A 27,835-nucleotide genomic window follows, 5' to 3' on the forward strand; every position below is an offset into this window, starting at 1 on the left:
GACAATATCTAATCAGAGTGAAGAATCCCATGCTATTTGTAATATTCACAGTTGTGTGACAACACTACATTACTGCACCAGTGAAATTTCCAGTAAAATCCAGTTAATTGATTTTATTATACAATTGCTTTTGGTAGTAGTACAAAATAGGGCTTCAAAACTGTACACAATAAAAAAGGTTGCCAAAATGTTAATTGTAATCCAAAAAAACATTTCCAACGGTAGTTTAACACTTAATTGCTTTTTTCCAAATCATTTATTCATCTCCTACATACATACTGTACAAATACATCTTCTTATACATCATTTACATTTCAGTAGCAGGCAATACCAAGTGTGTCCATCACCATCACAATTGCTTGCAGAGGATCCACAACTTCTTGCATGTTATCTTTCCTCAAGACCCAGTCTGGTTTAATCCTGTGAAAAGATTAGTGACTTAAATAAAAATATTTCAATGTCACAGCAGAAATAGAAGACTGGTTTTTAACTACTTACCTTGAAACTGTTTTTATTCTTAGAGGAGTTACCGGAACAGAGGAACTCCCACCTAAGGCAGTGTTTGTTTTCTGCTTCACAAGTGTTCTCTCTGCATCCATCCTGTGTTTCCGAGCTGTGAGTTTATAGAGGCTCTGGATGCAAGAAACAGTTCTTGGCATGGCTCGGATTTCCTGAGGAAAGGTGGAGACAGCACACAGTCAATACTGCAAGGTCAAAAGCAGCTTAAATCGAGAAAATGCGAGTGTGTTCACCATTTGGAAATACATATGTTCTAAACCAGAGTTTAGTCATAATTAATATTACAGCCATAACAGGGATGGTAGAGAGGGAGAGAAAAACAATTACAAAAACCACCAAAACATGCAAGAAAAGTATGTCAAATTAAACCATTAAACCCGAAACATTTAGGTCTTACCAAAGCTCTTTTTGAGTCCTTTGAAAGGATAGCTAGCAAACAGCAGGTCTTTGTGAAAATGCTTCCTCCTTTCTCTGAAACTTTGTCCCCAGCTTTGCCTCTGTACATTTGCAGGAGGTCTAGTAAAGTATCTATAGAATTTTCCGCTTCATAAACTGCTCGAGTAGTTCTTTCATACTGTTAAACAAGAAAGAGACAAGAGAGTTTATATAGATAGAGCTTTAAAATATTTTTATTTTGGAGGTTAATATTTAGAGGTTAGAGGAAAAAGCAAAGCCCATACTGTCCCCTAGAATAAATTTGTAGCTGAACTGGTAACCAAGCAATAAAAATCGCTTCTGTATTTATACAATTGTAACAGATTTTTTTATAAAAAGGTACTTTCTGTGCTTCCCCCCTTGTTTAGAAACCCATAGAATCTGATTTTATATTTGAAATAAAGAAATAAATTAGAATAAGTTTAGAGAAATTTAAAAATACTTACGATAGCTTGAAACGCCTTAAGGACATGAAATAAATTTTTTTGCCAAAAACCTCCACATAACTATTACAAGGTAAATAAATAACTGGTTTCAAAAACAGTTTTTATTCAAAACTAGTACTTGTGTTGTTCCAGATTTATTCAGAAATTTTGTCCATAAACAAGTCCTACAATAAAGTAGCCTACTGCTTATAAACCAGCAAAAGAAAATATTCAAGTTACCTTTGAAACATTGAGTAGAACCTGAACTGAGTATCTGATCACATCCATGCATGGAACACTCCGGTTGCAACTTCGAATCAGAATGAAAATACTGAAGATTGCTCTGCTCTGGGCTATATTTTCACAACACAGTGGGGACAGCCGGGTAGCCACCTCTAAAACAATTAAAGAAATATAAATAAAGGGAACTCTGAAGTTCAAGCAAAATAATTGCAAACCAGGATATTCTCTATTTTTAAACAGAAGTGCAAAGCAAAAACTGCAATTATTGATTTAAGCATTTCTAGAGAAATAGTGTTAATATTTCAGACTAAAAATTAAGCAGACAAAAATGATCCACAGAGAGATCTACTGATAGTAAAAATGATAATAAACTTATGTAAGGTATAACATTACTAGGACTGACAGGAAATTAGAGCAATCATACAGGATTTCATTTCTCTACATAACGATTTAAATATGGTTCTTAAATCAATAGTCTAGTTTTAGTCTGGAAAACCCTCCATTCTACCCTCTAACATTCACATTTTAGAGTCATGCAGAAAGCCTAAATATCATTATGAACTCTTCTCAGCTGAAAAAATCCAGTATTTATCATTCTGAAAATCCATCAGTTATAATAAAACAAAATACTGACCAAGGTGCTTTAGTGCTGCAAGAATGTAGGAGAGATGTTTGTATTTTAGAAGGTGTTCTATTGCAATTGCAGTTCTGTTGCCCAGTTTGTTTTCTTCTCTGCTCTTTTCATTGGCCTTTTCTAAACTGCATCTTAAAGCTCTGGTTTTTGCTGTGTCAGTCATCTTTCGCCAAGAATATCCTCTCCACAATGCCTACAGAAAAGGAATTCCACAAAGAGAACAAGTTGTAAAGGAGAGACAAGACAACAGAACTTCCATCACCATTTCAAATCAGTTATACACAAGCCTGCAAAATATTGAATGACCTTGGGTATTCAATTTTAAGTAATTAACACTCAGTGTTATTCTTTCATATGCTGGGCTTTCAAGACAAAAGGCAAAAAAATCCATGCCTATACAGTCCACACACACTCCCACCTAAGTCACCTGAAGCAGTATCTGCTTCATTATCTCTTTGCCTTCAGCTTTCATGGCTAAACTAAAGCTCACTTGGCTTGCAATTTCACTGATAAATTCATCAACCAAAGCAAAGATCTTTCCTCTCCCCAAAAGCCCATGAGAAAAAAAAATAGATAATAAAAATAAACTAACAAACAAACCCAACCCAAACCCGTCATTTTCTTACAAGAGGTGTTTACCTGAAATTTAATTATCCCCACTGCAAATCTCCTCCTGCGTCTGCAGGTGAGGAATCTCCGCACGTTTCTCTGGATTATGGCTGCTGCCTCATGCCTGTGATTCAGCCAGCCTCGAACCACACGTTGCAGTCGAACGAGTCTTTGATAATCTCTCAAAAATCTCTTTCGTTGCATTTTTGCTCGGAACCACCTCTGTTTAAAATGAAAGTACCTTCCTGTTTATTTAAAACCCTTCCCCTAAATTCCCTTTCCCCACCCTAAATGAGCACTGATAATAACTGAGTGTTTTAATGTGAGCTTTGACAGATACAGGTACTATAAACATCATCAGTCATGTGTAATCTCCATGACTCTGACTGGCCTTGGGTAGCTGAAATGCAAGACTGCAGAATGAAATCTTAACTAGGAGCCACTAGGGAAGCATTCTGAGGAGAGAAGGGTAGAGAAGGAAGGGTAGAGGAGGGGACAGATAGAATAGTTTTCAGTTGGAAGAGACCTACAATGATTATCCAGGCCAACTGTCTGACCACTTCAGGGCTGACCAAAAAGATAAAATATGTAACTCTCCCAGTTTATACTTGTGTCCAGCATTACTATGTCCTAGGAGTTTTATTTCTCTTGGCTGGCTTTTAAGAACCACCACTCCACTTTTCTCATTTCCCAGCTCTGTTTCTTCCCCTCTATAAACCAAGAAAGGAGACAGGTTACTGTGTGCCAAATGAGAGCAAAAAACACCCTTTTCCATCCATTCTCTCTTACCTTAAAGGGAAAATCTAACTTATGGGGAGAAATAACAATTTGTACGTATGGAGAAGTAGTAGGGCAAAGTTTGCCACGACATCCTTGACCAGAGAAGAGCTATTTCAGGGTTCCCATTTCAGCCTCTCCATTTACCCAGTGCTGACCCTCCCATACTGGAACTAAGCTAATGGTCAGTTTGGAGACCTGAAAACCATTTTTACAATTTGGTAGTGCTGCAATAGAGACCTGATTTTTGATCTTTTTAGGTAATTAAAATCTGGTTATATTAAAATGCTGCAACGTACGCAGACCCTGGTACCACTGGGAGATCAGAAACATCCAACCAAATAAATCACAGCATCCCAAGGGATTGCTCCTATAAGATGCTCTACATTTCACAAACCTTACAGGTTGTTGTGTCTGACCTTTTCTACCTCCAGTAGGATATAAAGAAATAGGCTAAAACAGCACTCGGATTCCTTTAGCAAGCTTGAGGGTCTGAAGGAAACAAACTTTCCCATCCATCCTCAGCTTTAAAATGCTTAAGCTGCCAAAGCTTTCTTAGCTGTGTATAAGCAGCATTATTTAATAAACCATAGAATTCATAATTTACCTTTTTCACATGTGAAGGAGCTACATTGTCTTAGCTCACAGAAAACAAATTAGACTACTACACAAAACCATGCAGCCTTAATCAGACCAACCTGTATTATAAGAACAGATGAGATCTGGATTTGTGCAAGTTTTAAGGTGAGGTGAATCCTGTAGGCCCTTTGAATTTTAACTGCAGAGATATGATGATATGCAGCTGCTGTAAAATAAAGAAGCCTCTTCTTTTGCTTCTGTTCTGAAATCTGTAGAAGGAAAACAAAACAAGGGACATCATTAATTTTCATACTCTGAGGTAGCTGGATGGCCACACAAAGAACATAGTACACAGCAATATACTACTAGATACTGGAAAATCACCTCAGAATTAAGGAAGCTACCTACCTCCCTGCAGAACCAGGTCTCTAATCTAAATGATAACACAGAGAAGTGATTGTAAGCAACAACATCAATACATAGCAGAGAACAATGTCATTGTAAGCCTGTGTGTGAAGAAGCTAAGCCACAAAGATCTCAGAAGCTAAAACAACATCCAACAGTGAAAACCTACTTCAGTTCTAAAGGATTGTAAGAAAAGGCTCAGATTGTGTTTGATCTATTCTGACCTGCCCGATACTCAAAGCAGACAACAAGAACTTGATTTCAACACCAAGAAATCAAGTTTTCCTCTCCTTGCCAGTCAGAATTAATGGTAAGACAGCTCTAGAGATACTTTACATCCCAAGCACAGTTTTAATTTGAATTATACCAACCTTTTTCCTGACTAAATAACCCCGGATAAGTGCTTGCAGTTTAATGACAGCTCTTCTAGTCTCGTTGTATTTCTTAAATTGAAGCCTGCCTTCCTGCCAAGCCCGCAGATGTTTCTGGATAATTACAGCAGCTGCTTTTTGTTGAACAAATTTCCTTCTTGCCTTGAAACCTCTATATGCATTTTGGATCAGACATGCAGCCTGGTGCTTCTGAAAAAGATTTCAAAGAATGCATTGATAATTAAACTTTTGTTAATTCATGTCAGGATCAATGTACATTTATTTTTAGTTCTAGGTGTGTTTTTCCATCATAAGAACAAAAATGGAATGAGAATACAAGTAAACTCCTACAGTACCAGTTTATATTAAATGGACTTGCACAGTTTGGAAGGTCTTTTCATTTACCTAAATGGGGTCAAAATATGGGCCTAATCTTTTGCAAGCAATAAAGTCAGCAGAAAATTTAGCATTTTATTTTGGTATTAGTATATAGAGGGGTAATTCAACAATTGGAACTGTTCAAAACCAAAAACCAACCCTGTTACTTAGAGCAAAAATGGACATTTAATATTTCGAAGATTGAAGAGCTTTGATTTGAACAGTCTTCTCTTTGGTCCCCACCTTTTCTATGCTTCTGCACATTGATGACAAAAATCAAATATATTAAATTTTTTTAAAATAACCATGGCATATTGAAGTGAAAACATACCTTTCTTAGAAGTCTCCTAGCCCTGTACTGCCTGTATGCCAACTGAATCTTAACTGCAGCACTCTTCATTGCCAGATACTGCTGCCGAACCATTCGCGCAGTGCGCGTCGCTCTCCAGACTCTTTGGATGGTAAGTGCACAGGACTTCATTTTCAAAAACCTAACATGGAAATGCATTTTTAAGTAAGAAAACAGTGATGGTTTATGAAATCATTTAGATAGATATTGGAAAAGCAAAGCTGGTCTTGGAACACTAGAAAATGGGAATAGCCAGCAATGTTGGCAAAAGGACTGATTTTAAACAGAAGATGCTTCCTGTTTTTCCATAGGAGGTATTGCCCTAACTTGCTGCCAAAGAAGGCTGGGGAGGGACACAGCAGCTTGAAAGGCTTTGGACAGACTGACATACAACAGGTCCATAAATAGGATAACAACAGGAACAGGCAAGGAAGTTTAAAAAGCAGGGATGCTTAGGGAGGACCTTGCATCCCTGAACAGCATCCTCTACTGCTACTGACATGGACACAGTTCATGACATGAACTACCAGGCTGATCTCATAGCAAAATAAACATAAACCAGTTTAACAATTCCATTGTGGATTAAAATGAAATAGCTTTCCAACCTACAAGTTGTATGCTAGAATTTTAACAATATCCAGAACATTTTTCCTGCAAAACACAGAGAAGTGAAAAAAAGATCAAGGCCTACTCTTTCTGAAGCCCAATAAGCAAAATTTAAATTAGCGAGGAAGCTTCCATTCCAGAAAAACAGTTAAATGTAATGAAAATCTTGTGCAAAAGAATAACCCCACCAGCTCCAACAGGGTTATACTCATGCATGTCACATGGATACTGCAGGGGCAGAGCCTGAGAACCTAAAGAGTACAGTGCAGCGCTAAATAATTCTATAATAAAAGCTTTGAAAAGTAGAATGATTTCTCTCAGATTCAGTATTACCGAGTCTGCAGCTGTTGGGTTCTGAAGTGACTCTGAATAACAAGGGCAGCTCTGAGCACAGACGTGTATTCCTTTCGTGCCTTGTAACCTCGGAACCAGGCTTGGATGACTTGTGCTGCTCTCATTTTGCTAACCCACTGCCTGGCTTTATATCCTCTGTATGCTGCCTATTAGAGAAATAAAAATAAAACAAAAATAAATCAGAACTTTTAATGGAATGAACAAAATTAAAAGGAAAAATATCACATGAACAGGAACAACTTTTAGTATTTCTATCTCTAAAGTATTACAAATATTTGATTTCTCCCAACTAGACAACGTTTTCAAAAGCAAGTGAAACACATTCAGGGAAATACCACAAATGCCACTCTTTAATATTAATCTGCAAAACTAACTATATTGTGAAGAAATGAATACAAGAGAGATTAAAAATCCCAAACAAACACTCAATAAAAGCCACATGTATGATTACCTGAATGGTAATGGCAGCTTTTTTCATTTGATGGAATCTGTGTTGATCAATATTCCGCATCCGATGGGCTCTGTAGTGCTGCTGTATTAACACAGCAGAAAACTTGCACTGAAGGTATTTCTGTCTCTGAATAAATCCACGGAAAGATGCCTTCAAAGAAAAAGACAAACTTGGAATATTTCACTTCCATCATAACAGCTGGGAATGTTTGCGTATTTCTACGTACAGCTATACTCCCTAGCTTGTTATGAAAACAACAATATAAAGAAGTATATTCCCAATTTCAAAATTCATTCTTTTTTTCTACCTTTTAAGGAAAGTAACTATATTTATATTGTTCAGGATGTATAAGTTAAACATTCAGAAAATAACTAAGCAGCTGCCAATCCCCCCAAACCACGGAGGTGAAGAAAGCACACCTGATTTTTATCAGTTAAGCAGAGCATGTGGTCTCCAACAAGAAAGTAAAACCAACCTAAGAAATTCTCAAAGAATCCTAGAACGGTTTGTGTTGGAAGGGACTTTTAAAGATGGTCTAGTTGCAACTCATCCAACACGGACAGGGATGCCACCCATTAGACCAGACTGCTCAGGACCACAAATGAGAGATTATTTATTTCCCTTTCTTCCTTGATTTGGGGGAATTTCCCTCCTTAAATTCCTCTTCAAAATGTTAGTTAGGCACTTAGGTTAGTCTAGGGCCAATTAGTGAACCAAGGGGGATTAACATGATCGATTTACTCACACCTTCCTAAACACAAGTCCTAAAGAATGTAGCAATCGTGGTTTTTGCCAAGTATGTCATTTTATACCCACTACCAGTGCCCTCTCATACAATACACGAAGACAGCTTTCATTCATATTCCCATCAAAGAAAACATTCATTAAGCCACTAATATTCAGAGGCAAAATTCAGTTGTCTTAAAGAACGTTATTTCTGTGTACTGTGGTAGTAAGCTTTATATATCTGCCCTGTAATACACTTCAGAAACTGATTCTACTTTAGCTTCAAACTAAACTTGGTTTGCAAGAGCAGTAAATATCTTTAAAACACCTACAAATGAAAGCAAAAATACACCCAAATCCCAGTACTATTCATCCAAAAGTACCTGAAGTTTTATTGTGCTTTCTTTAATTTTGTGAAACCTCTTCCTTTCGATGTATCCTCTGACTGTGGCCTGCACAAGGATAATGTTCCTGCGGGTTTGTAAGTAAGTCATTCTTTGGTGCTTCACAGTCAGGTGGGAGCGGTAGTGCCGCTGCAGGACAACTGCTGCTCTTTTATAGCTCTTATACTGTGATTTACATTTCTGCATTAAGTAATAAGATTGCAATGTAACAGCTGCTGCTCTGAGTTGGATGTATTTTCTACGCTGTAGAGCCATCTGAAGAAAAGACTGAATCTTTCTTGCAGCTCGTAGCTGCCTTGCTGTTTTTCTTGCTTTCATAGCTCGGAAGGCAGACTGAATAACTACTATTGCTTGTCTTTGAGCCAAGTACTCTGCTCTCTGTGAACGAGCCCTGAGACACGATCTGTACCACCTCTGGACAGCAACTGCTGAGCTCTGGATCAGTGTATAGTGAGTCCTTGCTCTTTGGCACCGGAACATCGACTGGATCATTATTGCTGCTGCTTTCTTTGCAAGAAAGCGTCTCCTCTCCACGCGCATCCGTAGGAACGATTGAATGCGCCGTGCAGCAACATTGGCTTTATACAACTGCCTGGCTTTCCTAGCACGAAAAGCAGCTTGAAGGCAAACGACAGCCTTTCTTATTTCTGCATAGTTTCTCATGGCAGCTTCTCTTGCCATTTTGGCTCTGAACCTCTGCTGTGTGACTGTGACAGCCCAGCACAGCTGTTTGTAGTACCTACGTTGTACATACATGCGATAGCTGGACTGTATTACAACTGCTGAAACATGCAGGATTTTCAGTTCCTGCCGTGCCTTCATGCCTCTGTATGCTGCTTGAATAACAAGAACAGAACTCTTCATTATCAGATACTTCTTGCGTTGGTCCCTTCCTTTCAAATAGGATCGATAGCAGTTCTGAATAACCATAGCTGCATTTCTCATATTCTGATAGGCCCTTCTGTCCTTGAGCATTCTGTAGGCTGCCTGTATTGTACTGGCAGCTAAATGCATGTGCTCGAGACTCCTCCTCACCCTGACACCTCTGTACACAGCCTGGGTGAGAATAGCAGCTTTTCGGAGAGACTGATATTCCAAAGCATGCTGCCTTGCCAGAGCCAAAGCTCGGTACCTTCTCTGAAAAACAAGAGTAGCTGCTTTAAGAGAGAGGTATCTCTGACGTTCTCTGAAGGCTTTAAAGTTTTTCTGAACCACAGTCGCAGCACGGTGCATTTCTCGCTGCTGTTTTCTTGCTCGCATGTCTCGAAAAGCCCTCTGGATACAAGTTGCTGCTTTCTTTAATGAAGTGTAATGCTGTACAGCAATTTTCCTGAGCCTATGGGCTCTGTACCTCCTCTGTATTAGCTGGGCTGCCCACCGAACTCTTCTGTAATGGCAGTACTGCCTATACATTCGGTAGTTTCTCTGTATTGTAAGTGCTGCCTCATGTTGTCTCTTCAAGAAGCATCTTGTTTTCATTCCTCTGTAGGCAGCCTGAAGAACTAAAACAGAATTGTACAGTTTTAAGTACTTTTCTCTCTCATGCTTCCCTTTCCTGTAAGCTCGATAACGTTGCTGTATGATTACTGAAGCAAGCCTGAGTGCTCGATAAGAAGCGTAAATTTTACGCATTCTTAACATTGCTTGAATAACTGTAGCAGCTTGATGCATTTTCTGCACTTTTTTTCTTACCACAAATCCTCTATAAGCAGACTGTATGATAACAGCAGCATTAAGGAGAGAGAGATATTTTTGACGCTGAATTTTTCCTAGTTTTGTTGCTCTGTATTTTCTCTGAATTACAACAGCAGCTGACTTAATGGAAAGAAAATGTTTTCTTTCCAGAAATGTTCTAAACCTTCTTTGAATAATCACAGCCGATTCATTCATGGTTCTGATAAGTCTTCTTGTTTTCATACCACGGAATGCAGCCTGGATGCATAGTACAGCATTTTTCATAATTGTGTAGTTGTGAACTTCTGCATCTCTCTCCTTACAAGCACGGAACCACTGCTGAATCTGCCTTGTTGCAAGCAGCAATTTTCTGAAATCCCTCTGTTGTTTGTGCATCCGATAATAGGACTGGATTATTGCTGCTGACCGGTGCATAGTTTTTAAGTCTTGTCGGACTTTCATGCCTCTGCAAGCAGCCTGGAGGATAGTTACAGACTTCTTTAGTTCCAAGTACTTTTTGCGTTGTACTTTGCCTAAACAAAATGCTCTGTATTGCCTTTGAATTCTTATTGCTGCCATTCTCATTGTCCGATATTTTATGCTCATGCAATGCATCTTAAACATGGCTTGGATACAAACAGCTGCTTGGTGCATACAGCGAACCTGTCGCCTCACTCTTAAACCTCTGTAAATCGCCTGCACTTTAACTGTGGCTCTTTTTAAAGACAAATATCTCTGCCTTTGACACTTAGCAAGAATAACTGCACGGTAACGCCTTTGAATGGCTATAGTTGCAGATCTAAGTCTTTCATATTCCTTCTTGACCAGGTGAGATTTGAAGGCAGCTTGTATAGTTGTAGCAGCTTTGTTTAGTTTGTTCAGTTGTTTCCTCACAGTCATCCCACGGTAAGAAGATTGCAAGACTAACACAGCTGCCTTGGTTTTTAGATAAATTGCACGCTGGGTTTTTTTCATACAGTAGGCTCTGTAGTATTTCTGAATCACCAAAGTGGCTTGTCTCAGTTTCTTGTATTTTAGTTGATTTACGTGCATTCTGTAATAGGACTGAATGATTGCTGCAAGATGATGCTTCTTCTGAATCATTTTTCTCACAGCTCTCCCCCTCCATAGTGCCTGAAGATGCACCACAGCATTACACAACTGGACGTATTCTTGCCGTTGTCTCTGGCCTAGAACCCTGGCTCTGTAATGCCTTTGGATGGTTAGCACAGCGTGGTTCACAAGCCTGAATTTCTTCACAGCCATGAATTTTCTGAAGGTAGACTGTATCCTAGCAGCAGCAACATGCTGTCTTTGAATCTGCTTCCGTACCTTCCAGGCACGAAAAGCTGCTTGTAAAGAAAGCACTGCTGCTCTTGTCATTAAGAAGGTCAGTCTTTGCCTCTTACCAGCCTTACAATTTCTGTACCACCTCTGAATCACGATGGAGGCCTGAACCATTGCCTTGTGTTTCACTCGTGCAGCATGAGCTCTAAAAGCAGTCTGAATTTTAACAGCAGCTCTGTATTCAAGTTTAAGCTTTTTGCGTGTTTTATAACCCCTGTAGGCTGCCTGTATGCACACAGCTGCTTTTCTAACTTGCAAGAACTCTTGCCTGTGACAGCGGGTCTTTTTGCAGGCATGGTAACGCTGTTGAATGACAATGGCAGCACTACAGATGCTTAAGTACCGTTGCCGGTCCCTTTTCATTCTGTAGCAGGCCTGAAGTAATACTGCAGCCTCCCTCAACCTTTGTATTTGTTTCCTGACAAGATAGCCTCGAACTAGAGCCTGAATTCTTATGCAACCTCCCTTCAATTTCCTAAAATCTTCTTTAAATTGAAGGGCATATCTCCCAGAGCGATACTTTCGCTGGACATAAAGCGTTGCTTTCCTCAGTGCACAGTACTGCTTACGGACTTGCCTCATTTTTGCAAGAGCTTGAATCTTCACTGTGGCATCTCTCAACTTTCTAAATCTCTTCCGGGCCACGTAAGCACGGAAACTTGACTGAATTTTGATCACAGATCTCAACACGTGAGCATCTCTCCTGGCTTGCATCCCTCTGTAGGCAGACTGGAGAACAATGGCAGCCAGGCGCACTCTTCGGAAAGCAGCAGCTGCGTTTTTAGCGGCCACGTGTGCCCTATACCGGGTTTGAATTACAGAAGCAGCATTTTTAATCTCTTTGTATCTTTTTACTTTTTGGTATTTTCTCATGTGTGACTGCAACGTAGTAACAGATTTTTTTAATTGCAGAAATCTTTGTTTCTCTTGTTTCATTCTCCACATTGATTGAATAACACGTGCTGCTTTTGCTTGTCTGTACAGCTCTCGTGCCTTCATGCCTCTAAAAGCAGCTTGGAGGACTATCACTGCTGCACACTTTTGCAAATAAGACTCTCTCTCAGCCTTCCTCAGTTTATAAGCTCTGTAGTACCGCTGAATTGTCACTATTTTCACCCTGTGCTCCTGGTAAACACGTCTGGTCAGCTGACACCTGTACCAAGCCTGAATCTTGATAACATTTTGCTTAATATGTAGATACTGCTTCTGGTCTCTGTGCATCCTGTACCAAGACTGTATGACAAGGGCAGCCCTCCTTCTCTTAGCCAGTTTTGAAGATTGCCATTTTCGGAAATAACTCTGAATCACCAAAGCTGCTTTAATTTTCTGTTGAATTTTGTATTTCCTCCATCTTCTGAATGTAGACTGAATAGTAAGTGCTGAAGACTTTATGATTTCATATCTTTGCCGATCTATTTTTGCCAACTTAGTTGCACGCAGATGTCTCTGAATTGTAACAGTAGCCCAAACAATTCGTTTATATGCAGCAACAGACTTCACCATCCTTATCCTTGCTTGTACAAAAATAACACAGTGTCTTAGCTGTAAATATTTTTTCCTAGCAGAGTATCTCCTCCAATAAGCCTGCAGGTAAAAAAAGAAAAAATTTTGTATTTTCTTCATAGTATCTTGAGTTAAGCATGAGTCAGGACTGTCATCTTCAGACTTTATAAGATTTCTCATTCCTACTTATCAGAACCACAGAGTATTCAGAACTGGAAAGACCCACGAAGATCGAGTCCTACACTTGAGTGAATGGCCCATACCAGGATCAAACCCATGACTTTGGTGTTATTAGCACCATGCTCAAACCAACTGAGCTCATCTCTGGGTCTTAATCCCTAGGAAGGTAAATCCAGAAATCTATATTAAAAAAAAACCAAAAAAGCAAAACCTAAATGTTTGTATCATTGCTTTTTTAAGCTTTCTAAATTCTAGGAAAAGGCTAAATTTACCCTGGCAACAACAGATTTCCTCTTAAACCACTTGATAAATCAGCAGTTCTTTAATATCTATTCTAAAAAGTCTCAGGAGTGCAGTATTTATCTTTGGGTAATGGTGGCTAAAGTATCTTGAAAAATTGAATAAATTGCCCAAACTACCATTGCCATGTCTGCCACTTAATATGCCCACTGCAGGTGACATAACACAAGGAGAGTAATTTTAATTTTTTTTAAAAGCTTCTTTAAGTAATGTTCAGCAGCTGCAAAGAAAACCAACACAGCCTGATCAGTCCTTACACTGACTATTTAAGGCCCCGTGTTTTAATGTTCATGGTATTCCAAAACATAGAAGGAAGGAATAATTGTTAATTTAATAGCACATTACCATCTTTCCCTGGAGAGAAAAACTTACTAAACCTCTCAAAAGCAGAGGAGGAAAAAAATAATAAAAAAAAGTATTACATTTCATGGAAGCATTAATTGCTGCAAGCAGCACAAATGCTCCTCAGCAAGGCTATTTCTTAGAGGTTTCAGGGGGTTTCCTTGCCATATAATCTCACTTTAGGTTTTATTACCTGAATGACTGTGGCAGATTTATTTCTGACTTGCTCCAGCCTTGCCTTTTTCAGATTGAAAAGAGTCATCCTGGCCAAGTATCCTCTCCAATGCTTCTGGATGAAAATGGCTGCATTCTCTTTCCTCAGGATGCGTTGGCGAGCCAAGAAGTTCATTGCAGATTTTTGAATTATCCGAGCAGCTCTGTCTCTTTCCTACCAAGAGTAAATTTCCATTGAACATTAGCTATGGAATTTTCACTCAAGTTTTTAATTTGAATAACTATCTAGAGCAATTTCATAAAAATATAGTACATACGCACACACTGTAAGATTAATTAATAAAAATAATGCCTGCAATGTTTAAAGGGTTTTGGTTTTGATTCCTTCTCCCCCACCAGCATCTTTACTCTTAGTTATTTCAAAAGAGTTGTAAAGGCAATGTTTTGTCGTCATTGTTAAGGTTGTGTAGATTTTATAAAGTAAAGTAACTGGAGATGAAAAATCCTAAATACAACCCCTGTCCCCTTCTACACCACAGAGTCTTAGAATATTTCACTTGAATTCTGTTCCAGCATCAAATAATATCTAACTTAGTAAAACACAGTGGTGGCATTTATGAACCTTAAGTGTGTCAGCTTTGAAACCCTCACAAGCTCTGGTATAAATACCAGAAAATCAAGATACAGAATATCAGAACTCATGAAATTCAATTCAAAAGACTGGTGAAGCTTAGCTCCTTAACAGAAATAGTAAATCCATGCAGAAGTTTAATTACTCCTCTCATCTTGTAGACATTGACAGGAATTAACTACTCCTTTTTGTTTTAAGGAAGCAGTGCAACTATTATATTTGAAACATTGGGAAAAGAGTTTAAGGGGTGACACAAAAAAACCCAGTAGCCTTTAAACACCTGTAATTACTTCAGGAGGCTAAAAGAAAAGTGAAATTTAGTAGATTACACCACCAAGAAGGCCACATATTTTGATGATAGAAATGGCACTCATTAGTTTAAATGCCAGTATTACTCCAAAAAACCTGTATTTTCCATTGAATTTATATTCTCTATTTTTTCCTTAATGCAGAACCTATGAATATTGCACAAGCAAAGAGTACCTGAGAGCGTTTCAGTTCCCTTTTCAGCCTGTAGTTCCTCCAAGCAGCCTGAATTAATCGCGCAGCTCGAGTTTCTTGCCGAAGATCGAGAAGCCGTGAACACAGAAATGACAGGTAGGTGATAACAACCTACAGAAACACAGAACACAGCAGGGTAAGGGCTGTTCAAAAGAGCAGGACACATTCACAGTAGGGCAGAACGTGTTTATATAGACTCCAAAGGCATTTTACCTTCTCATCAGGAATTGTATTTGACATGTCCGCATGATGAATCATTGCTGGTATCCCACCTAGGTCAGAAACTGCAGCATTGATCAGCTGGAAGTTTTGCTTTTCATTGTCCAAGAGTTCCTTGTATAGGACTGAGGGAGTTACAGCTTTGTAAAGACAAAACATTAATCAAATCAAATTGTGCATAAAAGAAATAGGTCTAACATGAACTTCTGTTCATCAAATAACTCACTTTGATCAAACATTTCTTCCACAACATTTAGAGAAGTGTCAGACTCAGATGAGGAGGAGGAGTTTAATCCCACTGTAACAGTTCTCGAGCATTCTACAGTTTGAGTTGTCCGTTGGCACACAGCTTCCAAAGGCACGTAACAGGGGTGATAGTGATGAATCAAATGGCATAATACTCTGCCATCTGAGAAACACACTGTGAAATTTTCCACCTGTTAAATAAAATAAAATACAAATTCCTTGAATTTTTCTTACTAGTTAATAGGTATAAACTGGATATTCATTTCTTCTCTTGTACCTTTAAATGTGACCAAGTGCAAATTATTTTTTAACAAAAAAAAAAAAAAATAGGTAGCTATTGCTTCCTTTGAACATTTACTGTAAAGTGACATACAGCTGTGACAATCCAGAAACCAAAAACGTGTCAGTACAGTGAACCTACAAGGGAACCAATCTTTCAACAGCAGGATCCCAAGTAAACTTCTACAGATACCTTTACATTAGGTTTTCAATGAAGAAATAAGTTCTGAATTTGCATCAGTGCTAAGTGCTCTGTTTTACCCTTCAGAAAGGCTAGCAGCTGCTACAGTACTCTGACCAGAGTCAGGTCTCTGACCAGGGCTTCCCTTCTTGGAATGAGCAAACATATTCCTTCTAAACAAACATCTCTGAGGAGATGAACTGACCTTAGCCCAAATGTTAGTTTAATTCTCATAGTTCTTATAAACACTGAAAATTCTAGGCACAAATACTTTTAAAATGAAGGCTCATTAAAAGTCCACAGACAATTCCCATTCCAGCAAATATGTTCTATTTTTGAAAAGCATTTTTATCCACAAGGCTAACTGGAAGAGGAAATTTTTTTGGTCTGATTTTTTTTTTAAAAGAGAGCTGCAGCTAAACTCACAGAGTGATGGCTATTTCAAAACAGATTAAACAAAGTCCAGAAGGATATTTACAAATAATTACCATTTACTTCTACTGCATATTTGATAGTTTGAAGAACTCTGCTCTGTAAAGAATTACGACAGCACAGGGTGTATTTGTTGAAGTGTACACAAAACTATTTACCTTGATATTGTAAAATCCACAAACAGCATTAACCCATGCCATCAGCAGCTTCACATTTTCACTGTAAGTCTGAGATGAGAAGTTACTACTGTCTTCCTGTACTCTAAAACCAGTTGCAAGAGTCTTGATGGCACCTAATCGTGCTTTTCTCCCGTGTGTGCTCTTCAAAAACTCAATTTCTTCTTTTAACTGTTCCACATTCAGAAAAACATCCACCTGTTAGGAAGAAAAACAAAAAATTGATGTGTTAACAGTCTGACATGCCAGGCATTACAGCCACTGAATGCAGAGCTTTAAATATGGCATTTTTAAAGAGAAACTATGCTCACTTTAGCAGTACCTGCCACACAATCAGTAGTAGATAATCTGGATTTGCCAGCATAGATGGCAGATAAAAACCTTAAATCTACCCTTCCCACAGTTCTGTGTAAAACAGTTACTGCATTAGTTAATAGTTGGGAGAAACAGGGAAATTCCCCAAAACAGCCCATGTAATTTCAACATGCTCTCAGAGGAAACAATTGGAGTCCTGCCTGAATTTCCACTGAGCCCATGTACCAATCCTCCTCTTTTAAGGGATTCCAAAAGGACTTGAGCTGGTGTTGTGATGGAAGAAGATTTGGAGAACAAGCAGCATATCCACAGTGTTTGGATAAAGCCACTACTCACTGAAATTATTTCTCTAATCAAAAGCAATGCAACTGTGACACACGCATCAGAAGAACTAACTGAAGGAAGTTAACTTAATAGTTACTTAATAGTGTAACAGTATTCAAGAAAAAAAATAACTACATTAGATTTTTATTATATTGTTCTACCTTAGTGATAGTTCTGTAGCTAAAGTCTTTAATATTCTTGCTTTACATATACTTAATTGCACTTACATTCCTGACTACCTAGTGGTGAAATTCCACCTTAACTTATTTTGTTTTGCCTTTCATGCATCATGTTCCTTCCAACTGGACTTGTCAGTTGGACATAGTTGGACATTTATTTTTAAAATATCCTGTGACTCAACTCTTAAAACAGTCTTAAGAAAGTTACTTTAACTTCCTCTACTAACTTTTGAAATGTCATTGTAGTAATGCCTAAGAAATCTTCATTCTTATTTCAAGAACATTTCATCAAATTGACTGTTTCAGATAAAAGGAAGAAAAAGTAGAAGAGCTATAGCTTCAGAATTACTCTGTAACTGTTTATCAGTGTAACCTCAAAATGTCCTTTTAGTAAGAGTCCACCTGTAGTTTGAGATCACCATTATTTTCAAGTACCAATTCTGCTACTATACAGCATAAACTCAGAAGTTCAGTGTTTTCCAAAAACGTGAATGAATGTGTAAGAAAAAACACAGTTAAAACATTATCCAAGCTGTATCGTTAGGGAACAATTCACAGTTTAGTAATGTTTACATGGAACTTTAAATGTGCAAAGCAAATAACTTCAGTCTAAAATTTGATTAGCAGAGGCTTTCACAGACATCAAATATTCCTGAAAAGACTGGTGTTTTCATTATTCCTCCGTTGTAACTAGCAAAAACCAAACAAAATAAGCAATTGAATAGTACCTGGAAGGCAAAGACAATTTTCCACAGCAGCGCTAATGTTCGTTCCCTGTGTCTATCCACGATATCCCTGGAGTCAATTGAAGCACCTATCAAATAAAACACGGGATTAAAATGTGCACCAGTTTTCTGATGCACTTAGAATAAGCCTGATTTCTAGGCCTTACCACTTTCATCCTTCAAGTGCACTCCTCGCTCTTTAAGGACATTAAGAACTATATCAACATTATGCATCTTCTGTAGCCGACTTATTGCAGGAACTCTCAGTTGTTTTGAAAGACTCCAATTTTTGGTCAGAAGCTCCACTGTTCTCCTAACAAAGGTAATTGCATGGTTTAATGCCTCTGATGAGCTCACATTAAGTATTATATAAAAGAAAATAAGTATTTCAATAGAATTCTGTATCAACGCACACAAGACGAATGCCACATTGTAAGTCCACAGCCAGGTTTGTAACAGCAAAATCAAATTCATCAAGTGGAGTTTGAATATGACTGACAGGTAGTCCTAAGTAACCCAGGTGGCGGGAAAGGTCACCTTCACCACTCAGGAAGTCCCGGGAAAACGCAAGCAAAAGGTCTTTGCTAGCCTAAAATTGAAAAAACAAATAAAATCTTAACATTACAATATTTGTCAAGCAGAATACAATTTTCATCCCTTGTACCTCCCAAATTACATTTCATATTTACTTCTCTAATTCTTAAAATTATGTATCTTTTAAAAAATTATTTTTAGTAAGTCACGCAGCTTTAACTTTTGTCAGATTAAAAACAATGAAAAAATACTACACTGAGTCTTAGGACAATACTGGAGAGAGACATCAAATCACAGCTTTCACCTTGAACTCTGCATCCTTACAAAAGAGGCAGGGGTCATGGTCAATCATTCTGGAACGTTTGGCACAATCCAGAAAGCAAACCAACAGCAACCATTTTTTCAGTGTGAACTTTGACAAAGCTTCTTCATGACCTAGAATGATAGAACTCAGTAAGTGATAGTTAAAAAATTAAGTGCTACAAATAAGTTGGTTTTGGAAGTAATCATTACCTTCCCGGTAAAGGTGAGGTACAGTGGGATGTCTGTATTCAGCTGCAATGTCAGGGTTCCAAAGCAAGCGATTAAGGATAAATATTGCTAAACCCATAACATCACTATTACTCTCCAAAGCTATCAGTTCTCCATAAATAGTCTAATATGAAAGAAGGGGAAAAAAAATGCAGAAGTGTTAAAAATTACCTTAAACACTATGGGATTTTTTAAAATATATACAGTTTTGAATTTCTAAAATAATAAATGGCAATTGGTCTCTAAAACTCAAAGAGTTTTCAACTAAGTCACTGAAAGGTAAAGCCAAAGGAAATTTCAGAAGATCTAATCTCATTTCAAAACATGTATGATCATCTGAGAAATCAATCAGGAACTTCTTTAAGACAGCTGCATTCTTCTCCAGTTTAGTAAAGTGAAACTGATAGGTAAATGCTTTTGTGTTATTGGTCAGGGAATTAACTTCCAATTTCCTTCATTAAATATTTTCCTTCTTAATAAGGTAATCATTTTTTTAAAGCAAGTACATTGGAACAATTTTAAAGATAGTCATCATGGTGGAACTGAATTGAACCTACCTGAATTAGTATGGCAGAAAATACAAAGAAACGCAAAACAACCTCTACCAAAAAAATTGCTAAATGTCCTTTAAACTTATAGATTATAGACTATACACAGTGCACTTACCTCCAGACCTATACGCAGCCATAGAGGGTTGTAAGATAAAAGCCAATTAAGGACTTTCTGCCTTTCTCCTGCAAGAGAGCATCTTTTAATATTAGATCCAGCAAACATTTCATATTGATGCAAAAGTTTCTATTAACCAATTTTAGATTCAGCAAACCGAGGGTGTGAATAATCCTTTCCATACTTACAAGGGGACAGAATGCCAGGTTTCAGACCTCTTACCTATGTCTTTCCAGAGGTGCCTGTCCCTCCGGACCAGCAGGCGCCTGCTTTCGATCTCCACCTCGAGTCTCTGGATGGCTTTAACCATGGCTTCAGAGGTGAACAGGCGGCAGGCCTCGCGCCGCAGCTTATTCAGCTTACGGCGAGCTGTGTATGCTTTTAGAGACGCCTCATCTTTCGTGGGGGCCTTAGGAAGGCTCATCTTGTGATGGTTCTCTTCTCCCAAGATAAGAGCAGCTGCGTTTACTGTTTAAACACACACAAAAAGCAGGCATTTACATCTCAAATAAAGGTAGCTTTGCACACCTCATTTATTTTTTCCCCTCTCTAAGCTGACAGTTCGTTATTTTCATTCTAACTAATGATTTGTCCTTCAGGAAGTTTGTCAGCTGTTGCACTAAACATATGTTGTCAAGTACAAGAATACGAGTCAAGTATTAAATATAAGAACACTTATTTCGTAAGTGAGCAGTACTAGGAATTCAGTTTTAAGTCTAATGGTTCCATCTTCAGTTTTTTCAAATGAAGCTAAAGATAGAGGAAAAAGTAAGTTTTCCTTTTAGTAAAGTGCCAGCTATAATGTTTTCCAGCAGGCGGGGATTCCCCACTCTACACCCACTGAGCAGCGCTACAGCCACACATTCCAGTGCATTCTGGTTGCAGAGCACGCTCCTCATGCCGAGGGCGTGGTGCGCTGTGCTTGCCATGAGCAAGTGAGCTATCCACACATATCAGAAGGGGAAAAATATGACAACATGACCCTGAAAAGGTTTATGGTTAAATGAGTACTACTACTCATTAGTGTTTAACAAATATATAATATAATGCTTAAAAAAATGAGAAGACAAAATTCTTGTACTCTTACCTTGTGAGGTATTTGTTTTTACATTGAAGTCATCTGGGGTAAGTACAAAATTTAACCACCAGGTGAAACCTCGTTGCTGCTTCTCCTTCCAGCGTTCATCATAAAACATGTTTTTAGCAGCAAAAGGCATTGGGTGCCTAGGGATGACTTAAAAAAAAAAAATCAAAACAAAACAACAAAAACTTAAGCCTTTGCAATTCTCGAAATGTTTGATAACCCATATAATGTTTCATTGTGGAAAGGATTAATGTTTGAGATTCCATTTAGCACTATAGCCAAAAAAAGCAGATTATTAAAATCATCAGTGACTTGCGGATCAGGGACTATTAAATTAATTTCAGCCACAAAATATGGACTAAGCTGTTACAGCACTAGAACTAAGACAAGATATCTAGAACTCAGGCCATTGCAGTGGGGCAAACCCAAGCTGAACTGGATTACATCCAGGAAGAACTATCTTATAGATGCATTTTTCAGAGCAGATCAACTCAGTATTCTTAACTCTGCAAAAGTTTTATCTTGTTGGGAAGAAATTTTCTCTTCTGAGGTATTCTGTTGTTGCCTTAAAATGTTATCAGATATGGAAGAGGTATTTAACTGATAACCATCAGTAAACTGGGAGCGTAACTGTAATGTAGCTTTCACACTTACAGGCCAGTCTGGAAGAAAGTAATATTTACTCTCAGCTGACCATGTGTTGCAACCAATTTTCTTATAAGTAGTCAAAACAGATCACAAAAGGTTACATATATTGTTCTACCAGGTATTGATTCATTTTAGGTACTATCTTCTATTTCCTCTCAGTTCTAACCAGTTAGGTCTTACCTGACACCAGCAGTACAATTGTGACATTCTGTTCAGTGTTTTACTAAACACCCAGAGTCTGCCTACCTGTTTTCAGTGGTTTCACAAATGTCAGGTGCGACTGGGCCAATCCGGGGACAGGTTTACTAATTCTCTTGGTAGTTTTAGATGCCTTCTGAAGTGAAGAACCTACCAGCATTAACACATAAATATCAACAGGAAATATGTCAGTGAAAGTTAATGCATTAAAGTTCCTATCACTTCTAAAGCACAGAACTAGAGTAATTCCCCATGAACCATTCAAAATACCAACAGGAGCTTCCTGTTGATGGAAAGTTACAGAAACCATGTTGGCTACAACTAAAGGGGAAGAATGTTCAAGAGCAAATAACTGCTCTTGTACATCACAGTTCTTCCATAACCCTAAGGAAATGCAGCATTTGAATTTCATTATATGGCTAGAAACACTAGGCTAATTTGTACAAACTTTCATTAGAACATGCAACAGGGTGTATTCTATAAACATTTGGGGTAAGAGTTATGAATTTTAGGGCTTTATTCACTCCTTCCCACAGTTAGACAGCTTACTACATTGGTATTCAATTCAGAGCAGCCTGACTTGTGTTAGTTTGTGCACCAAGGCACTAGTCAATAAGTATTATCCAATGCACAGATACAGGATTTAAATAAAACACAAGGAAAAACGCAGATCCAGGCTTTCTCAACATGGTGCAACAAAGCCTTTTAGCACAATCATACTTTCACATTAATGCCAAATGAAGGATAAAAATGTATTCTGTTGCAGAAGAAGTACAGTTGCTGCCTGACAAGATGGTACTTCAGAAATAAAAAATATTGATGATTTGAAAAGGCGAGGAAAGAAGATGTGTGGATGCAGGGAACTACAGACTGGTGAGTCCCACTTCTGTGCCTGGGAATATCATGGAATGGATCCTCATGGAAGTGATGTTAAAGCACAGGTAAGACAAGGAGATGATTCAAGACAGTCAGCATGGCTTTACTTAGGACCAATTGTGCCTGACCAGTCTGGTGGCCTTCTGTGGCTGACACTGTCAACAAGGGAAACTGACTGATGTAATCTACCTAGAGTTCTGTAAGGCCTTCCACACAGACCCACGTGGTATCCTTGTCTCCACATTGGAGAAATATGGATTTGGAGGGTGCACCACTGGATAAAGAATTAGATCCATGGCTGTATAACCAGATGGAGGTTAGTGATGAATGGTGTCCCTCAGGGATCTATCTGTCTTGGGACTGGTGCTCTTTAATACCTTTATCAATGACACAGAGACAGAGATCGAGCGCACTCTTGGCACATCTGCAGGTGACACAAAGCTGAACTGTGCAGGTGCCACAACAGACTGGGAAAAGAAATCAGAGAGAGTAGTCCTGCAGAGAAGGACTTAGGGGTTCTGGTGGATGATAAGCTGGACATGAGCCCACAGCGTGCACTCAGAGCCCAGAACGCCGAACGGATCTTGGGCTGCGTCAAAAGAGGGGTGGCCAGAGGTCATGGGAGGAGATTGTTCCCCTCTACTCTGCCCTTGTCCAGCCCATCTATCTTTATCCTAATGGATTAATAACCTGGTAGATAACACACCTTTTCCTGCTGCATATCAACACTTTCAGCACGTGATTCTTTTGCAGACCACCTTAAAAAGCCTGACATTGAAGTGCATTACTGAAAGCCCCAAATCAAATCCAGATCGCAGAACAGATCATTAAACTGAAGAAAGCAGCATGTGCTATTTTGATCTAAAAGCCATGATGAATTTTTCCTGTTAGTTAAATTTTGCAAATTAAATGCATCTTTAAGTTACAGACCCTCATTCCTTTCACATTCCAGAGCATATTGGGGATTGGAAGAGTTAGAAAACCCAAAATAAACTGAAATGCAAGCCATCAGCTTTTTCTGATCTTCAAGCAACAAAGTATCGGCAAACAATAAGGCAGAGAGATCTACACAAGGCTGACAACAAGGTAAACAGACAGTAAAAAGGAGGAGACTGAAAAAGACTTAGGAACTTCTTCACTAGAAGGGTGGTTAGGAATTATCACAGGCTGCCCAGGAAAGTGGTGGAATCACCACCCCGAAAGTGTTGAAAAGGTGCATGGATGTGGCACCTGGGGTGATGGTTTAGTGGTGAACATGGTGGTGCCAGGCTAATGGTTGGACTCAATGCTTCAAGAGGTTTTTTCCAACCTTCATGATTCGACATTTGAAAATATATGACAACAGCAATGGAGTCAAACAATCACAGTGGTAAATGTACATGTGACAAATCTTGTGCAGTAAGTTTCCAGAAAATTTGAATTACGTAAGAAGGGCTCTGCTCAAGAGCTTTTATATACTTTCCCTATTATTGCCATTAACAAATTTACACAGGAATAAAGTAAATTTGAAGCCAATTACATAACCAAAACTCTGACCTACCATTCAATTTTTTAAAACGCATATTGCAAAGGCTCACATTTGAGAGATATGAAATATTGCTGACTGTTCCTGGACAGTTCAGTTTGCTATACACATTTCCTAATCAAAGGCATCTTTTAGAAAATGGTAAATGAAGGAAACACTTCTCACCAGCTTTCTTTCTCTGCCCCGCTCTCTCTCCATTCGTGGGTTTGAAAGCTGATGGTCGTCTGATCGTACGGGTTTGATTGTCCGTGCTAGAGGTCAGAGCTCTTTTTCTTTCCACTTCTTCCACATGCACTGGAGCTGCAACTCTACTATTTCCTAAACACGTTTCACTTTTCCTCTTACGACATGAAGAAGTTGATCCAGTAGGAGATGAATTTACTTTGTCATTGTGACACTTATTTTCAGATGAAATTGCACCTGTAACTGGCAGGTGTTTTGAGGTTTCTGCTTCGGTATGTATAGGCACCACATTAGCACATCCTATTATTGCTTTATTGAGGCATTTTTTAGATTTTGGCTGGCGGGTTTCCACTCTTGTTTCTTCAGTAGCACCAGGCTTACTTTTTATGACAGTGGCAGAAAGAATTGGACGCTTTTTTGTTTGCTCTCTCTGAGAAAGACTGTCAGTCTGAAGCTCCTCTGCAGAAGGAAAACTGCAGTGATCTTCCTGGGGTTTATCATAATGAAGCGCCTGTGATTTTACACAATTTAACTCAAAGACTTCATTTAAGTTGTGTTCTACGTGAACTTGAGTTTCTGTCTCTACACCTCCATCTTTTTTCCATTTTGAGGGTAGAAATCTCTTAACAACGTAAGTCTCTGTGGTGGACGATATTAATGCTGCCTCAGGTTTAGGAGTCTGTGACTGTTTATCTGACAAATTGTCCTTCACAAATTGATCAGGTGACAGGACTGGAAAAGACTGTTCTGTTACATCTATATCCACTTGATAATTGTCATTTACAAAAGCATCTGGACTTAAAATTCTCCTTGAACTTAAAACAGGTGCAGAGGCTGAGTGCTCCGGAGTGGAAACTGGTGAGAGCGTAAAATTAAGAACTCCTCCATCATTTGAAATTGGCAGTTGTGCTAATCCAGCAGAACTGGAGGCACTTTCAGATTGTGATTGATTGCGCTCAGTAACACATTTATTGATGTTACAGCTGTCTATCTCAGGCAACAACTCCTCATTTCCAGAGGCAGCAATATCCCCAAACGCAGTAGACCTTCTCAAGGCAAGTGGTGTGTGAACAGTATTGCCATGTTCCTCTGCCACTCGTGCAATAGGAGATGGAGGCAGCTGATTTTCTGTGCCAGCAAGAGGGTCGCTTCCTTGGGATATATTATTCTGCACCGTGTTCTGATTCTCACGTGACTGAAGTGGACTTCTAAGTCTATCTGCCTTCCGAGAAACTCGAAATGTTTTATTAACAGTTTTAATTTCCAGAGTGTTCTTAGCTTTTATTGCAGATGTTCCTGAAGAGTTTTTCTTTTTTAATGTTTCCCAAAGACTCTTCTGAAAAAGAACCGTAAATAAAAGCTAGTGTGCTGGCTTTCTAAATTCTTCTACATGTAAAAGTGAACATTACTAGCATATTCATTCAAAGTTTAAAAAGGCTATAAAAAGAACACCTAATCAAAAATAATTCACTATACGTTATTTGAAGGCTTGACAACCATTTATTTGGTCATGTTTTAGTTTTATTCTTTAAGCTGTAGTGTATCAGTACCTACTTTCCAACCCAGCCAAAAAAAGTTGAGGACAATGGGCATTTCCACAGCATCATTTATCACTGAGTTTTGCAATAATGAAACAGAGTTTTCTAGTAATAAAAAACAATATTTGCATCAGCCATGCCAAAGTAACAGAATTAAGACACAAACACACACACACCTTTTTCTTCGGGGGCTGCTCAGCAGCACCAAGGAGCACAGCTTGATGTTTTACAACGTCATTAACAACAAAAGTCACCAGTTCTCTGATTTTTCCTTCTTCTAATGGTGTCCATGTGATAGAAACAAAGATTCTTTGTCCTGCCTATTGGAGAAAAAGAAATATTTAATATCTAGCATTTAGGTACACTTTTGTAACATTGAAGATGAAGTAATTAATCAAACCAGGAGCAGTATATAGAAGTAATATACATTCTGACAACATGAAATGACAAAAAATTGTTAAATGTTTAAATGTCAGTTTTCCCTCTCTGATACATAAATTTAAGTGACCCCTATCAAAAATGTTGTCTTACTAAAAGGACATATACCTCTTTATCAAACTGTAGTGGAAAACAAGAAAAAATACATATAAATATGACACATACTAGAAAGGAGAAGGTTTGAGTAAACGTAAGTAGAAGAAATTACATAATTTTTTGCACATATTAATCTTATAAATCCTCTACAGTAATTTTGAGAGAATTATAGTGGGACTAATAATCAGAGGTTGATTTTCAGGACCTTAGCTGACTCTAAACACAAGTGTCAATTTTTTCAGTTAAATGACATGCTAACATGAGATTTGACATAGAAGTTCTTTGAAAAAAAGGGAAGATATTGCAAATGATCAAGGAAGGCATTAAACTTTCTATTCATTAATTCCTACAGGAACATGTTATTCCAAGATTTCGAAGTGGGACTCCAGCCTGGTTTTATAAGCCCATTGTTGCAAATCTCCAGAGTGTTTCGTTCTCTCTCACAAACGCTCTGGACAGTCTAGATAATCATAGATGTTTGTTCATCTAAACTATTCTTTTAAAAACTAGCATTGATTGGACTAGCCACAGTTTGCATTTCCTTAGGTGTCATAAATGTTTAGTCCTATTTTAAGCATGCTTTGCTCTCTATTGTGTCACTAACTAACGTGCAGAACAGCGAACTGGTATCCTCTTCCCTCAGCCTTTTTCCTACACATATGTCCTGACACTTTTTGACAGGTCTCCGTCTTTAAAACATTCCCAAAGAACAATCCATTTCATTTCAATTTTTGCTCCTCGCTGCAAACACCTGCTTGAGTCAGGTTGTGGCGCCTTCGCGGCCTCGACAGCCCCTGGCCCGAGGGACCCGACCCCGCCACCCCCGGCTGCAGCCGCCGCCCTTCAGGGGAACCGGCAGACACGAGCGCGGCACCGACACGCACCGCCCGCAGCGGGGCCGCGGCTGCCTCAGATCGCGGCTGACGGGGGCAGCCCCCGGCCCTGCGGCCGATAGCACTCCCACCTGTCCCCTGGCGTGTCCCCCGCCCCCGGCCCCGCAGGTCCCCCCGCCTACCTCCACACGGAAGCGGCGGTGCTCGATGCTGAAGCCCCTGGCAGCGGCCGGGAAGCGGTCGATGACCACCTCGGCGTCATCCTCGTTGGGGTTGTCGATGCCCAGCAGGCGCGTGCGGGAGGCGCCCACTCGCAGCCGGCCGAAGCTGAGGAAGGGCGGCCGAGAGAAGTAACTCAGGACCAGCACGGCGGGGCCCTCGTCCGCGTCCTCTTCGCCCCCCCGCACGGCCCAGCGCCGCCGGCCGGGGTTCTTGGCGGGGCTGAGGTCCCCCCGCGCCGCTGCGGTGACAGAGCCGGCGGCCATGGCCAGGCGGGCGCGGGGCAGCGGCTCCGCACAAGCAGCGCTGCGCCAACCGCCGCGCGAGCGTTCAAACCCACGATTCCGCCAATCCCCGCGCGGGCCGAGCCCACTAACCCCGCCCCGTCGCGCATCAGCCAATCACCGCTTGGCTCGCGCCCATTCCAACCCGCCCCCTCGCCCCTCCGCCAATCAGCGCCCGGCGCTTCATTT

General features: G+C 39.4%; 1 protein-coding gene across 1 annotated transcript; it reads right to left on the reverse strand.

The window, feature by feature from the left end:
* Positions 1-98: 98 nt before the first annotated feature.
* Positions 99-27,644, reverse strand: ASPM (assembly factor for spindle microtubules). Its single transcript, XM_048312717.1, has 29 exons — positions 27,326-27,644; positions 25,953-26,096; positions 24,221-25,574; positions 21,703-21,804; positions 20,812-20,958; positions 19,947-20,192; positions 19,725-19,792; positions 19,041-19,182; positions 18,832-18,962; positions 18,407-18,582; positions 18,161-18,306; positions 17,997-18,082; positions 16,433-16,648; positions 15,363-15,573; positions 15,131-15,276; positions 14,900-15,028; positions 13,805-13,999; positions 8,245-12,870; positions 7,136-7,285; positions 6,664-6,830; positions 5,707-5,866; positions 4,998-5,207; positions 4,341-4,490; positions 2,896-3,087; positions 2,257-2,449; positions 1,620-1,774; positions 917-1,093; positions 499-671; positions 99-420 (listed from the first exon to the last, which is right to left on the reverse strand). The coding sequence occupies exons 1-29, from the start codon at positions 27,626-27,628 to the stop codon at positions 315-317; spliced, it is 10,401 nt and encodes a 3,466-aa protein (XP_048168674.1). The 5' UTR covers positions 27,629-27,644; the 3' UTR covers positions 99-314.
* Positions 27,645-27,835: the final 191 nt, after the last annotated feature.

Source organism: Corvus hawaiiensis, chromosome 9, assembly GCF_020740725.1.
Source record: "Corvus hawaiiensis isolate bCorHaw1 chromosome 9, bCorHaw1.pri.cur, whole genome shotgun sequence".
NCBI lineage: Eukaryota > Metazoa > Chordata > Aves > Passeriformes > Corvidae > Corvus > Corvus hawaiiensis.

Bases quoted from the DNA above. Each gene is read 5' to 3' on its own strand.
- ASPM (XM_048312717.1), bottom strand. From the start codon at position 27,628: ATGGCCGCCGGCTCTGTCACCGCAGCGGCGCGGGGGGACCTCAGCCCC. The intron at 20,193-20,811 runs GTAAGAGTACAA...GTGTTTAAACAG, and splicing joins AAAAACAAATACCTCACAAG to TAAACGCAGCTGCTCTTATC. The intron at 7,286-8,244 runs GTACTTTTGGAT...TTTTCTTTGAAG, and splicing joins AAAGCACAATAAAACTTCAG to GCATCTTTCCGTGGATTTAT.